Source organism: Cynara cardunculus (assembly GCF_001531365.2).
Source record: "Cynara cardunculus var. scolymus isolate 2C chromosome LG 9, CcrdV1, whole genome shotgun sequence".
Taxonomy (NCBI): Eukaryota; Viridiplantae; Streptophyta; class Magnoliopsida; order Asterales; family Asteraceae; genus Cynara; species Cynara cardunculus.
In genome coordinates, this window is record NC_037536.1 from 17,638,762 (window position 1) to 17,655,133 (window position 16,372).

Consider the following 16,372-nt stretch of genomic DNA (forward strand, 5'->3'; position numbering starts at 1 on the left):
TGATTTTGAATTTGTTAAAAGGGGCCTGACTTCCAACCATCCAAACCCACCTGTTTGCGTATCGCCGTTTTCTCTCCCGTTATCTCTCCCATCCTCACAGTCGCGTTTTTTTCCCCTCAAAAACCCTAATAACTCATTTCATGGCGTCGAAATTCGGGATGGCCGGCGGCATACCGGAACGTCGTGTCCGGCCGGTTTGGGACGCCATCGACTCTCGACAGTTCAAAAATGCACTCAAGCTCTCTACGGCTTTGCTTTCCAAATATCCCAATTCTTCATACGCTCTCGTAAGTTCTACTGTCTAATTGCGTTCTTTTTTTTCGTGTGTCTGTTCTAATCAGAATGAATGATTCGGTACGTCACTCTGTTTCTCAAGATTTATTTCTTCAAGAGAAGAATTGTTTTCTTGTAAGTGGCTGATCTTGCACTCAAAGCTCTCAACAGCATCATTCTTTTACTTTATTTATTTTTGTTTTTTAATGATTCATGATTCAATAGGACTTAGGAGGTATTATGAAGTGTGAAGATTTCAGTGCCTTTCATTGTTAATGAAATGTAGATTCATGGTAGTCCAGTGCTTTTCATTGTTGGCCTTACGGTGATGTCATTCAGCTGTCTTGATCATTGTAAGGTAGGGGAGGAGTGTTGAATGAATATAAACGATGAAGACTTGAGGTAATAACTAATAGGTGTATAAATCCGCAATCATTAAGGTTTTATCTACCCGCGTAGTCCTCCTTAGATCCAATTAAGTTTCAGATGAACATTTTACACAGCAACTTCTTACAAGTTCAAGAACCCTTCTGTAATAATTCAAGTGAGAAAATGAGGGGATTCATGCAAGAGAAATTTGACGAAGTAGTGGTAACTTGTTGTATTGGAGTTGCAAATTTCTATGTAAAATTACCAAATCGAAAATTAAACTGGAGTTAGAAACTCAGTTGAAAATAATAAGTATTTACAGTTAGACGTGCCTTTCTGCGAAGAGCATCCAAAAGCGATATCTCTTTTCAAAGAAATGTCTTTGAATGAATGAAAAGACATTTGAGAAAACCAGCCTGTAGAGAAGAATTTTGGAGACAAAAGTTACGTAAACATGCTTTCTGCCAACAGACTTGTGCTGCATAGCCTCCAACTTCAGATGGATTTAGAAAACTAGCCTGAAGCCTTTCATTTTATAAACAAACTACTAGGGTAAGGTTTCACAGATCGAACTCGAGATATGAATTGAGCTGATTCTACTATTGTTGCTAATCCATTCCTTGGAAATGGAAGCTCCATAAAATATTCGAAAGTGCCATTTATAATACCTTGGGACATTCAAATACATTTGGCGTTCTTTATTGGGTTAACATATATACAAGCTGTGATCCTTGTGGTTATTACGCAGTTGGTCTATTTTGGAAGAAGAGCTATGATTTATTGTTCTGTTATTTTTTTAAATGTAATGCAGGCACTTAAGGCTCTCATTTTAGAGAGAATGGGTAAATTGGAGGAAGCACTATCTGTATGCATCAATGCTAAAGAGCTCTTGTATAAGAATGATTCGATCTTGATTGATGATCTCACTCTAAGCACGTTGCAGATTGTTTTTCAACGGCTAGATCATCGTTAGTATCTCAATGATGCTCCATTTTTGCATCTTTTTATAATATTCTTCTAGTTACTTAATCTACTTACTTGCATCATCAGTCGACATGGCTACCAGTTGTTACGAGTATGCATGCGGAAAGTTTCCAAACAATTTGGAACTGATGATGGGACTCTTCAATTGTTATGTTCGTGAATATTCTTTTGTGAAGCAGCAACAGGTTGATGGTATCCGGAAATATTTTGTCATATTTATAATTCGTTCTGACATTTTATGTAGCTGTAAATGTTATATACTAACATGTACCTCTTTGCTTTGTTTGTCTTCTTTCTTCCCTCCGTTCTTTGTCTTTCTTGCTGGTGTAGATAGCCATTAAAATGTATAAAATTGCTGGCGAAGAGAGGTTCTTGCTCTGGGCAGTCTGTAGCATTCAGTTACAGGTTCTTCTTCTAAACTCTGAAAGAGGATATACCATCCTCGGGCAATAAATTGTTAGTGTGTTACAAGTAAGGAGAGTAGTAGACAGCTTATTTGTTGCTTATGTTATAAGGTCTTTGCTTTTGGTAGGTCTTTTGTGGCAATGGAGGAGAGAAACTTTTGCAATTAGCCGAAGGGTTACTTAAGAAACACATTGCTTCTCATAGTTTGCATGAGCCTGAAGGTGCAGTTTAATTCATTCTTGTTATTGATACTTGTAAAAAGGACAGACATGTTATTCATGCACAGTGTTCTGTCAGCTGAGCGAATGATATTGGTTGCAGCTCTTAGTGTATATATTTCTCTATTGGAACAGCAAGCCAAATATGGGGATGCTTTAGAAGTTCTTTCTGGGAACTTAGGGTCTCTTATAATGATCGAAGTTGATAAACTACGGATACAGGTACTATCTGCTTCTTTATTATTAAAATATTTCTCTCCTTTATTATTATTATTATTATTATCTTATGCTCCTGTGATAAGGAACTCTCCTTCTAATAACGCTTTCTCCTGGATCCGGATGTTATCTATTTCAGTATGTTAGATATCTATCATCATATATGATGTTATTCAGTGTTTTTCTTGTAGTACTTATTTTTGTTATATAGATCTCACCTTCCTATGTATGTAAACTCTATTTAAACGCTTTTGACAAGATTGCCTATTTTCAAATAATAAGATGAGAACTAAAAGGACAGGAATTGTGCTTTATTGAGATTAAAATCTCAACCACATTATAGTCAATTGGTCCAATGAATGTTTTCATTTCTTAAGCAGTTCTGTAAACAATCAAAACATCAAATTCAACTGATTTAGGTTTTCCATTAGCATAAATGGTTACCAAACATCCTTTTTTTGGGTTTTGCACTTTTTTGAGAATAAACGAGGACACAAAACGGAAGCAAATCAAGCCTATATTTCTATATGCTGTCATTTATTCAGCAATGCCATTATCCTTGATCTTATTAGTAGCAAGTCATAATCTAGCAAGAAACATGTACCGGGGATTTTAAGATTTAAGTAAGAGAGCAGGGATGCGGAGGGGCAGGCTGAGGAAAACGTGGGACGAGCAGTTGAGGATGGACACGGTGAGCGATCTTAGACATTTCCAAGGACATACCTTTGACAGGAGCTCTTGGAGATCCAGGACCAGGGTAGCGGACCTCGGGTAGGGACCTGCTGCTTTGATGGGAGAATGACTGTTTGGAGAAGTTAAGAGGGTTAGACAGGAGGGGTATCACGGTGGTGGTTAGGTTGTCGGAGTCCTATGTTAGATACAGGGACGCCTTAGTTTTTCCTACTTATCATATTTATTGTTGTTTCTACGTATATGACCTGCGTATTCTACACTAGTATTAGTTTTGTTTTTATTAGTAGTGGTCAGTATTTCGCTCTTTGTGACTCCTCGGTTGTTTAATCTATTTTCCTCACCTTTGTTTCTGTTGCCTTGCCTTGGTTTGTCTTTTGCTTGATCGCACGCACTATCTTCCCGATTTGCACACATTCTTACGTGAAGCTTGCTGTCTTGTGTCTTCTCTTTGTTCTACAAGCTGGGAGTCTTTGCGGAAACAACCTCTTTGCCCCTTGGGATAGAGGAAAGGTCTGTGTACATCCTACTCCTTGGACCCTACTTGTGTGTGATATACTGGGTTTGTTTGGTTTGGCTTGGTTTAACACGGACCACATTGTGGTGATTATATGGTATATTAGAAGTTACCTGTTCCTAGAACTTCTTTTGGTTATAAGCTTTCATAGTGAAGTTTAGATTCATAAATAAAGAAATTGACCATATCTGAATTGGGAGTTAGCAATATGGATTTTTTTTCATATATGTATATATTATTTATTTATTTGTCTTGCATGTTTTTAGGGCTGTAAATGAACATGAACGGCTGCTTGTTCGGGTTCGTTCGTTTAACTTACCCGAACAAACGAGCAGAGGGTAAACGAACTAACTTTTTTGTGTCCATGTTCGTTCGTTAAGAAAATGGGTTTGTTTGTGTTCATTCATGTTCGTTCATTAAGATGCTAAACGAATATAAACGAACATTAACAAACAAATGTAAATGAACGTAAACGAACATAAACAAACTTACGTAAACGAATGAACATATCAACATAAACAAACAAACACAAATGAACAAAAAACCCATCATTATTCATCATCTTGTTCCACTTGAAAACTGGGGAAAATTAATCTACCATCATTAACTATTTTATTTAATCACCAAATACCATAGTAAAAATACAAAAAGTGTGTGAATACATAAACCATATCATGTACTTCAGTACTTGATATGTGATAATATGATTACTTAAAACTAGAATGATTTTGAATCTCAAGTAAAAAGGAAGTTATTAAAAAACTATAACATATTTTTGATTAATTTGATATAATATTATTAGTAATTTAAATTAATAATTTTATTACTAATTGTATAATATCTTTTCTATAGAACATAAATGAACAAATGCAATCAAACGTTCTCAAATGGAACCTTTGTTTGTGTTTTGTTCATTTAACTAATTAAACCAAAAAACTTGTTCATGTTCGATCATTTATTAACTAAAGGAACTTCCCGCACAAAGGTTCATGAACGGTTCACTGCACGTTTGGTTCGTCTACAGCCCTACATCTTCCTTGCTCCCAAATAAGAAATCAAAGTGTGACCTGCTTCTGTGAAAAGACTTTGCTAGTTGAATTCCACTTGAATAACTGGTTAGGAAAATTAAGATGTGATTTTTCTCTATTAAATCCTGTAGCAAAGTGTATGATTATTACTGGCAGTATTATTGCTCTTTATGATGTATTACAAAATAGATTAATACACACTGTTGCAAATTCCTAAAATAAAATTATATAGTTGTGTTTCTTTTGCTGGCATAATTTGTTTGCATATCTTATATACTTGTGCTCTTTAACTTACAAGTTGACAGGGGAGGCTTCTTGCTCGGGCAGGTGATTATGGTGGAGCTGCAGATATATTTCAGAAAGTATTGAGATTATGGTACGTCTTCATCTTGTATCTGCTCTTCTTATCCTATATATGCGCATGTAAGTCCCTCCTTTTCATTCAAAGACTCTGTAGTGCTCAGTATGGACATGCAATACACACATACGTAAATGCATAGGATACAGGTATGGGGATATGGGTGCGCAATGGGTGGATATTGGGATTAAAAAGTTCTAAAGAATTGACAATTTGGGGGTGCACTAATATATGTATGCATGTGTGTATATGATTTCAATTCTAAAATAAAACCAATAAAAGGATAAGGTTATTTCATAGGATACAAATATGGGATATGGACGTGCAATGCGTGGATACACACATACACGTAAACGCATAGGATACAGGTATGGGGATATGGGCGCGCAATTGGTGGATATTGGGATTAAAAAGTTCTAAAGAATTGACAATATGGGGGTGCACTAATACATGTATGTATGTGTGTATGATTTCAATTCTAAAATAAAACCCATAAAAGGATAAAGGTTATTTCATATGATACATGTACGGAATATGGGTGTGCAATGCATGGATGCACACATATACGTAAATGCATAGGATACAAATACGGGGATATGGGTGCACGATGCGTGGATATTGGGATTAACAAGCTCTAAAGAATTGACAATTTGGGGGTGCACTAATATATGCATGCATCTGTGTATATGATTATAATTCTAAAACAAAACCAATAAAAGAATAAGGTTGTTTCATAGTTTGTACATCAAATATGCAAGAGAAATGCATACTAAAATCTTTCTTATCATGCTTTTACCTTTAGTTAGTTTTTTCTATATTAGTACAAGCAATTAGAAAAAATAACTTGTGTTTGTTGGCGGTTTACTTTTCGTTTTTAGTCTTTGTTTTTATTTTTTTAAATCTTCATCTCCTTTTTTGGTAGAAGTGAGACTAAAATTGCCTCTTGCGATTCCCACTCCAAAGCATCTAATATGTTGTACGCGGATTTGGATTGGGTTAGAATCACCCTTGCTTTCTATAGGTATACTGACGCATGTAACGTGCAGTCGTGCACGATTAATCTGTATGGTTGGCTTATTCATTGTCTGTGCATTTATTTAATTAGCTGTAGATACGTCTTGCATGTTGATAAAAGAAATGGTTAAGTAGTTCCTGTGGAAAGGTAAGGCAAAGTGGCAAACCTCAATTAAGGTGTTACAGCAATGCAGCCTTTTACTAAAATTAGTTGGAGACAGTAGCTAAGATGAAAATGATCAGAAACTAAACACGAGATGCTAATCAAGATTCAAGGCAATGTAGCATGAACCACATCCTTCCAGGCCTCCTCTTTAAGACTAATTTTGTAGATATAGTAATCCTTCAAATCTCTGTTGACAACTTCTATCAATTTTCGCCTTGACCTTCGTGCATCTCTTTTAAAGGGCTCCTCTTGAAACAAATCTTGCATTCTTCCAAATGTCTATATCCGAGATGGCGAGATGACAAACTTTCTCAAGCGGCACTTACCATTTTTTCTTCATTTGAAGCCTTCTCAATGTTCCCTCAATTATCCTTGCGGAATTGCACATATGCTTCAGTATCCACATATCTGCTTCAAATCTCGTGTACATGGTTGTTGATGGTTCAACACATTTGATGCATGACGTGTCCAATGCCAAAGCTGCACTTCATTTATAGTTTCGAGCCACGCTTGGCCTAGTTGAAGCATTAGCACCACACCATCATCAAAGAGCAAATACCACGGCATTGCTCTTGTATGCTCTTTTTGAGCTCACCCAGAACCAAATTGAAGAGATACAAACATGATCCGATACATGAAGTATCCTGTTGTAATAGTGAAAGTACTAGTGTCACTAGCACATGCTATCTCATTAGTCACCACACATTCATACATGCTCTTAATTACAACAGCACTTGCATGGGCCTTCTTCTTATGAGCCGCTGTATAACTCTCCTCGGCACCCTTCTTATATGTTGACAAATTGATGAGGATGATGTGAAAACTCTTACTATCCTATGGACAAATTAAATTTTCTTGTACCACAAGAAGCTCGTGTCTGATAGTAATTAAAATTTTTCAGCTTCATCTTTGTCATATCACAGACAGCTTTGAGCTGCCGGTTTGTGAATTATTGCTGTGTTTCCTGTCTTATTTTTCACCTACTAGTATCTAGATTAAGGGCAGTTTGCATGCTACGGTATTTAATCAATGGTCTAATAGCTTTAACCTATTACACAAGCCTTTAAATTGAATTGATAAGCTTTGCTGGGAACGTACCTGAGTTTGGATACTGATAGCACTTCAAATGCTTCACAAATCAAACAATGCCACACTTGTGTGCAACTATATCCCTTTGGTGATGCAAGTGACCCCTTATCCTGATTCTTTCTTTTTGTTTGCAGCCCTGATGATTGGGAATGCTTCCTTCATTATCTTGGTTGTCTGCTGGAAGATGACTGTAGTTTGCCCAGGGTGGCTAATAGCCCTTCAAGCCAGGTGTCAACATCGATGGACTGCAAGCATAGACACTTGGCCGATGATGTGGTACATCCTTATGACTACTGTGTCCTTATTACCCTTACAGATCTCAGACATTTCTTTGTAACAAGTCCTTGAAGTTTATTCCTTTCAAAACTTGTGCAGTTTGATTCTCGCATATCGAGGGCTTCTGAGTTTGTAGAACAGCTAATTGCAGAAGTAGGTAGTGATTCTGTAAGAGGCCCGGGATTGGCAAATCTTGAAATTGAGAGGAGGAAACTAATATTTGGAAAGGGTAATGCCAACAAACTCATGGAGGACCTCATTCTATACTTCTCCAGGTATAATCTGATGATTGGTTAATATGTTACATTACATGTATCTCAATTTAAATGCTGACAACACTTGTTAGTAACTTATTGACGGTGGTTCAAGTCTTTTTTTCATTTAGTTTACCCTCCCCAACTCCATTCCCCTTCCACACTTCCTCTTGTTCTTGGTTTAGCTCTCCAAGTTCGAGTAATAAAACACAATAGAACTTTCTGAAGCTTTTCTTTCCTTACAACAGGTTTGGGCATTTGGCTTGCTTCACAGCTGATGTGGAGGTCTTCCTGCAAGTTCTACCTGGTGATAGAAAAAAAGAGTTATTAGAGAAGTTGGGTAAAAGTGTCACTTCTTCCTCAACAGCATCAAAAAATGTTCTTGGGCAACACATAACACTCTTTAAAATAAGAGAACTGATTGGTGACATGTTCTCACTTCCCGAGGGAGGTAAATTGCTCAATTTTTCTTCTCTTAAGAGTTTTTTTTTCTTTTCTTTTTGTAATATTGTCAAGGCTTCTTGTCTCTCCTTTGATTTGTGTCAATGTCCTTTGATCTTCATTCTGCCTACCCAGAAGGTCAAATTACATTCACATTTTGTCATTTTCTGGTTGCTGATGGGTGCGTCTACCATCAAGTATTTGAACTTATCAAGCCCATACACTGAAAAGAGAAGAGACTTATACGTTGGAAATACAGGTTGTACCAAACTGACTTTTAGGTTTATCAATTAATACAAAAGGATACTAGTAAAAAATGATGAAGTTTCCATCAGAAAAGTTGTGAAGAAAGTAGTAAAAAGGCAATTAGGAGTAGATCTATGCTAAATTTATCTCAAAGGCTGCATGGTTGTTCTTGCCGAGAGACGAGTATATATATTGCTCAAGTGAAATAAGAAGCAACAAAATTTCGAGCATCCTTGAGTGCATTGAGGTTATTATGTGAAAAAAATGAATCGCATTACTGCGAGCGGTATCTACATTTCATATATTTTTCCAAAATTTTTACTGCTGCCCTCTTCCTGCACAGATCTTGTGGGCTTTGCAGTTCAAATGACAGAAATGTATTGTCAAAACCTTCCCCTTTCAAAGGACTTGGATATACAAGAGAGTGTATATGGTGAAGAGTTTCTAACTATGACATGCAATGTACTGGTTCAGGTATGTATTGTGTATATATTTGGTAATTAGTTTTATTCATTTTGTACCCTCTATCTATATTGTTTTATACTATATTTTCAATTAGAGAAGTGTCCTTTTTTGCCTCTGGTTTGGCTCTAATTATATATGTATCTGTTTTTCTTGTTTTTATTGTTCTCTTTTCTGTTTAGTGCGATTCTTTTTCCTTGTCAAGTTGTGCCAACCAGATATATTTCCGTTCCTGAAGATATTGAACAATTTATGTGGATATATGGAGAGATTTAATAAACCCAGAAACAGTACATGTGATAGTTTTTTTTGCCGTTGGTTTTCTTTGGCATCTATATAGATACAAACCTTGTTCTAAACTAAAGCAAAGGAGTATCAAAGGAGTGTCATATTGATATAGGGGGTGAGTAAACAAATGAAAAACAGGCAAATGCAAAGTTAGCAGGCAGTTGAGACAAGGTCCATCTGTGAACGTAGGTTTTCATTATGAAGGTTAATTTTTGTGACCTCAGAATTAGGCTGAGTATCAAGCGATATGCTGTTGGAAGCTATGGTTAATTGTTTTTTGACTGTCTTGAGAATATACTAGTATGCATAATTTATTACTTACTAATCTGATTCTACATTCCTTCTTTGAGCAAGTTATGTTATTTTGAAGTTATGGTTTTAGTTAATTTATCGTGGTATCCTCTGGAAACATATGATCTTCCTTGCATTTGTTGCTTTTATTGAAGCCTTAGTTTTCTTGCTTTCTTCTTGTAGTTGTTCTGGCGTAAACAACATATTGGCTATTTATTGGAAGCTATTATGATGTTAGAGCTTGGCTTGACAGTTCGAAGGTTCTAATTTCTTCTACTTATTTTTTATCTCGATTACCTACTTAGTATTAAAAAAATTCCAGCTCATCAGTGAACACTTTAATTGCTAGAACAATTAATCATGTTTTTGTTGGCTTTTTATAACTTAGAAGAATAAAACTGACCTATGGATCCTTTCTTGATAAGGACAGCAAATTATCTTTGTGGTGGATGATTTGATAAATAAGAATTTGTGACCGATGACCACATTATTTTGTAAGTGGTGCCTCATATATCTGGATTTGACACATTCAACAATTTTCTTCTTTTTACCCCTCATGATATCAACCTAAAATCTTGGATTTGGTTGGCTTTTATGAGACCATCAAAGCAATCAATTCGAAATGTTCAATGCTAGTGCATTACCAATACTGCTTGGTCAGCATAGTTACTCCTTGTCCTGTTTGGATAGTTGTATGTGAATTTATTCCACTTCTGCCCTTCCAGTGGTCCCACTATTACTAATCATTTGGATGCTTGTTCTTTTTGGCAGATATGTGTGGCAGTACAAGATTTTGTTATTACACTTGTATTCTTATTGGAATGCACTTCCATTAGCATATGAACGGTAAGATATTTCATTTAAGTAGTTGATTTAGGACTATAGATGCTCATATGCTCATTTCTGTGCCTATTTTTCCTTTTTCTCTACCATTTGTTTTTTGCAAGTCATTATTCTGTGTCTAGGCTACCTTATGGTTACTCATCTTGCTTAGGTACAAATCATTGGATGTGAAGAACATCCTGCTGGAAACTGTCTCGCATCATATTTTACCCCAGATGTTGACATCTCCCCTGTTGGTAGATGCTGATGATCTTTTGAAGGGTTACTTAAGGTTCATGGATGAACACTTTAAGGAATCTGCTGATCTTACTTTTCTTGCATATCGTCATCGAAATTACTCAAAAGTACGTATATGTTACATTAATATCTGTATGCCAAAGTCGTGGACTTTTTATTTTTTCAAATGTTTAAGTTATAATCTTCATTGCTAGTTTTTATGCAAGCCGTAACCATCTGTTCATACTTCATTTTCTTGTCTATTTTTGTGGCTACTCATTCTTGTCCACCTGACTACCATAGATTCCTTTTAGATTTTACTCCATTTGTGTTGTGCTTTCCTCGGGAAAAATAAGCCTTTTGCTAGTCCGCACCACACTTCACTTATGGGTGTGATATACTGGGCTCGTTTTGGTTTTGGTTTGGCTTCAGCACCACTCCAGAAATGACGCTATAGTAATATTCATCTTTACTGATTGCGTCTCCCAATTCTTGGGTTTTTGCAGTTTACCAAACTAAGCGAGCCCAGTATATCAGATGTTTAGTTTGATTATGAGTGGTCTAGTTGAAGTATATAAAGTATAGTGAGATGAGCAAATCTACCCAGATCATGACAATGATATTTGGCATTTGCTATGTTTGGTTCTATATGAGAAGTGTTATTATCTCTTCTTTGTCCAAATTTACTCTTGTTAAGCTTGTATCAGGAGGTACCAGTATGCCTTGGTTTGCACATTCTTATGGCTTAGCATCTTCTGTAGGTTATTGAATTTGTTCAGTTTAAAGAGAGATTGCAACGATCCAGTCAGTACTTAACGGCAAAGATTGAAGGATCAATTCTACATTTAAAGAGGAAAGCAAATAGCATTGAAGAAGCGGAGGTATTTACCTGCCATCCCTGTTCTATTCAGCTTTCATGTGGCAATATTGAACTGACATTTACATCGTCTTCTTTTTTCTAGTCTGCGCTTGAAAGCCTGAATTATGGAAGTGACTTTCTTGATGTTTCAAATGAGATTCAATCCAAGAAGTTGACCTTTAATGAAGATTTACAGTTACGGCCTTGGTGGACCCCGTCATATGACAAAAACTACCTTTCAGGTAAGCATAACTTGCACTTGCTTTAAAATCACTGAGTAAATCAAACGAATCATACCACACGGAGGTAGGGTCTGTGATTGAGATGGGCAAAATGACTGGGATATTCAGTCCAGTCCATTAATTTTTTTATTTTATTTTCAAAGTTTGTTTTTACAAAATTTAATTAAGAAATGTCATTTTCATTAAAAATTTGGTTTTTAATTTAAAACATAAATCATTTTTACATCCTAAAATTAAACTCAAGTTGTAACTTTTAATGCATAATATACAAGTTATCATATTAAGTATTGTTATTAACGATCAAACTAGTAATTTAGAAACAATAGTTTGAATAAGTCTTCTAAAAATAGCCTTTTATCTTTTTAAAATTGCTTTCGTCCCCCTTTTTTGAAAATAGTTTGAATTTCAAAAATATCTTCCCCTCCCTCTTTCCATGGTACGTGTGAATATTTTTTTTAATTTGTAATTTAAAATTTATTAAAAGTATCATTTATTGTAAATTCAAAATGTTTTTACATATTTGTATAAAAACAATAACCATGATGCAGTAAAAAACAAATATAACTGTCCAAGAGACAACTTCTCATATCTTAACATTTTATTTAAATTAATAATGCATTTTAATTAATATTTAATAACTTATATAATATATATCATATTTTATAAAAATGAAAAAATCAGACCAAATGGACTAGACAAAGACTGGGCTGGGCCGGTCCCTAGCCTGACAGACCAGGACTGGATTTTTTTGAACTGGTCCATGCCCATCTCTTTTGGGGATAAGATGCATGCCGACCTTTCGAATCAAGCAGAGTGGAATTTTTAATTTCGTTGTGAGATGCATACTTGAATAAATTTAGTCATTTCTTAATGCATCCACGACAAAGATGACGTAAATGGGTAGACCGTAGAGTGTTTGATAGAGAGTGGTGAAGAGAAGGCGCCCAAAATGAACAAACTATTGGTGAAACTCATCAAGTCTTGAGTGAGGGGTTGGTAAAAGAAGGCATTTAAGTTGATTTTCTACTGGCATTTTTTACATTGTGACTGCTAATTTAGTTTATTGCTTTTTTTTTTCCATCTTTGCTTGTAGGACCGTATGAAGACATGTCGCATCATCCTAGAGAAAACCCGGTATGGACCCTCATCTCTGTTTTCGTAACATCAAATGGGTAAATGGTTTTGGTACCGTCCCAGACTAAATGCACCATTTTGTAAAATCGCTGGAGCTATATTTACATTTTTTTGTGGTTCCTAAAACTTTTGCAGGAAAATTTACTAGAGTTGGACGCTTGTTTTCGATATTATATTCTATTTTAGTTATTCATGTGAATTGAGGGCGGGACAAGGGGAGGGACGCGAGATTAGGGTAACAAAGTCCTGCGATATTTTGAATGTTTCAATGTGCTATTTTTTATGCTTATCGTTTACTAGTCTTGGTTCATCCTTCCTTTTTGCTCACACTTTTGTACAAGCTGGAGGTCTCCACTGAAACAGCCACTCCACCCTTTGGGGTAAAGGACAAGTCTGTGTACATCTCACCCTTTTGGTCCTACTTTTGAGTGTGATATACAGGTTCCTTTTGGTTTGGTTTAGTCACAACAGCATCTTCATGGTCGTCACTGAAGCCAGATAAAAGTCTTTACAACATGCACATTGGGTGCTTTCATTTGAAATTTATGTAGCAACTACATGTCATCTCTTTTCACATATATTAGTAGTAAGCCACAGTTTCCATAACAAAGGTCAACGGATGCTCTTATACTGAATTTTCTTACTTTTTACACTTTTAGCAGAATGCTCATTTATTTGTATGGTTAAGAAACTTTAGGGGATACATCTACTTCTAAAACTTTATATATGACTGGCTTTTGGATCCTGTAATCATGTTTGTTGGTTCTAAGTATACCTTTCTTACAGACACTCAATTGACACATTTTCTTACTGGAGTAATTTATTTCTTGTGATTAATGAGAGTTAGATTGGGATAGATGAATACTTAAAATGCTAGTTCTTTGATCTTCTGTTGCAGCGGAATGAGGTTAAAGAAGCAGAAGCAAAGGTGACAAGAACCATCGAGAAGAGGTCACTACTTCCACGTTTGATCTATCTGTCAATACAATGCGCTTCATCATCAGTAAAGGGGAATTTCAACGTCAATGGTTTTGATTCCAAAGTCTCCTCAGAGCTCAAGTCCTTGCTTGAATGTTATGCAAACTTTTTAGGGCTATGCTTCCAGGATGCAGCGGAGTTGGTTATTGGAGTTTCATGTGGTCAGAAATCTTTTGAGGTAAGAAATTACTCCCTCCATCCCAAAATAAATGGTCATAATGAAAAATGCGCATTTAGAAATATGTAAATATGACTTCTTTTTTTTAATTAAATGATAATTATACCCTTATTCATATAGGGAGGTAATGAATTTCTCGATCTCATAATTAAGGGTAGAATTGGAAAGTGGGCACTTACTTTTGAAAGTGCACACTTGTTTTGGGATGGAGGGAGTATGAATTATCTACATGCTTCTGTTGAACCCACATTCATTTATGTGATTATTAATTTTTACTTTAGTTTAAGATGAGTAAGTTCGTAAAAAGTTTGGGCAATGTTTGTCGGGTTAGTGGGCAACTTTGGAAGCTAAAGTTACTTATTGTGGGGAGCCTAAATCTCAAACTATATGTGACATGACGTATGAGTGAGGGGAATAGCTATATAAAAAATTGTATTTTTTGTTAGAGTAAATTGCTCGAACATGTAATGTATTTTGGTCCTATTCCGATTTTGTGTAACGTACTTTCCAAACTCTCATTTTGGTACCTCATATGTGATTTTTCAAACAATTTAACCAAAGTATGTTGCACAAAATAGGAATCGGACCAAGATGCATTGCATTTTCATATATTCTAAGATGTAAATGAGGTATCTAAATGTTTGAGTTGCCACATATGAAGGTTTAGAAGCACGTTATACAAAATAGGAATTAGACCAAAGTTATGTTGCATTTTCATGCAATTTTCCTGTTTATTTTAACTGTTGGTACTTCATGAAAATTGCAACACTCTTCTTTTTGGGTTTGTCCCAAGAAGTTTGCGACATTTTCTTTTCCGGAAAGCTCTGCCTCTTTGCATCATCATCTTTACAAATAAATTGCTGGGATCGATGCGGGTCCACATTCGTGCTTATTGAAGGATATTTTGGATATTTGACAAACGGTCACACGAAAGTTGCAGTTTTCATTCGACAAAAGAAGTAAACCTTTCTTCTCAGGGGATTTTTGGAGTAGAATCTGCTTAATTTTGTATCATTACATTTTTAGTATATCTGAGGCTCCATGGGAATAATGAAGCTGCATCATTTCTTTTTCGTCTTGTGAACTTCTACAAAGCAGATTTTTTATTCATCGATTAACTTTGTATTTTGATGGGAAGCAGGTTTTCTCATCGAACCTTATCGACTGGATGAACTTTGCTGTGTTTTTGAACGCCTGGAACCTGAATTCACGCAAACCAAATAGCTCAGACGGACAAGCTTTCGCCATTAACTGGCAAGTTTTATGTTCTGTGTTAGAGCAATGCATTTCAGCAAAGATAAGTTCCACAAGACCATTACTCTCTTCTCCTGGAACCGACCTTTCCATTTTGATCCAGTTGGTGACCGAGCCATTATCATGGCATGGTCTCATCATCCAGTCGTGTGTCCGATCATCCCTTCCATCAGGAAAAAAGAAGAAGAAAGGTGGGCCCTCCGAGCACTCGAACACCCAACTCTCTAATGAAATCAAGAACTCAATCTCTTCGCTCTACGGCATGATAGATCAAGTTATAAAATGGTTAGAAGAACAAACTGACAAACCAATAGATGGAAACGTTGACATCTTGTTATCGTCTCTTGCTAGAGAACAAAACGACGATGCACCTGGAAAAGTTGTCAAAATTCTTGAAAATTTGGTGTCATCCGTGAACGACATAGAAGTTGGTGAGAGAATTTCTCAGGCACTTAGGTCTTGGAAGCCTGCTGATGCTGCAAGAAAGATTGTAACGGCACAGGGAACCGCTTTGACGGAGTTTCTAAACATATGCGAGTCGAAAGCTAAGGTTTTGCAGGCATTGAAACTTCAAATATAAGTCCAGAAATGAAGATGAAGATGAAGATGATGATTTGATAAATCCATTGCAATTGGAGGTTTCTTGATGAGTTTCTTGTACACTAAATGTTGCATTTATTGAATTTCTTGTTTGATTTTAGAGTTTTTGTGTATGAACAGAAATTTTGGCCTCAATTTGTTGTAAATTGATATGCATTTCAAATCATCATGTTTTTGGAGATGGGTTTTGGACCAAGTTGTCTAAACAACTTTACATGTGACCTAATCTTGGCTATAAAAAAAGAATCCCTCTAAAATCAAATTCTTATAAACCGATCGTATCAAAGATTCTAAACCCTTTCAAAAAAATCGGAATTGCTTAAAAACATTCTTGCAAACCGTATGGCTCCTTAGTGAATCCCATCCTTAGTGAGATCGTTCTCACGAGAACTCCATGTTTATAAAAGGATGGATGAAGTCGCCAGAAAAATGGTTGAAATGATGTTTGGGAATAAAGAGAAAATAAACCGATATGAACACTAT

At 35.9% G+C, this 16,372-nt stretch overlaps 1 protein-coding gene across 7 annotated transcripts; it reads left to right on the top strand.

Annotated features, from left to right (window-relative positions):
- Positions 1-124: 124 nt before the first annotated feature.
- LOC112518595 (N-terminal acetyltransferase B complex auxiliary subunit NAA25) lies at positions 125-16,049 on the top strand. 7 transcript variants are annotated; one of them, XM_025126351.1, is made up of 21 exons: positions 125-287; positions 1,454-1,507; positions 1,586-1,610; positions 1,693-1,811; positions 1,957-2,031; positions 2,159-2,252; positions 2,353-2,471; positions 3,585-3,668; positions 5,006-5,076; positions 7,462-7,603; positions 7,703-7,878; positions 8,106-8,308; positions 8,888-9,018; positions 9,769-9,845; positions 10,357-10,431; positions 10,580-10,772; positions 11,406-11,525; positions 11,607-11,745; positions 12,839-12,879; positions 13,778-14,035; positions 15,177-16,049. In XM_025126351.1, exons 1-21 carry the CDS (start codon positions 141-143, stop codon positions 15,867-15,869), a joined length of 3,036 nt encoding a protein of 1,011 aa, XP_024982119.1. In that variant the 5' UTR covers positions 125-140; the 3' UTR covers positions 15,870-16,049. The 7 variants fall into 7 exon arrangements, with proteins under 7 accessions (XP_024982119.1, XP_024982122.1, XP_024982123.1 ...); XM_025126354.1 differs by having other exon boundaries at positions 1,454-1,610; positions 15,177-15,480; positions 15,641-15,849; XM_025126355.1 differs by having other exon boundaries at positions 1,454-1,610; positions 15,177-15,289; positions 15,393-15,470.
- Positions 16,050-16,372: the final 323 nt, after the last annotated feature.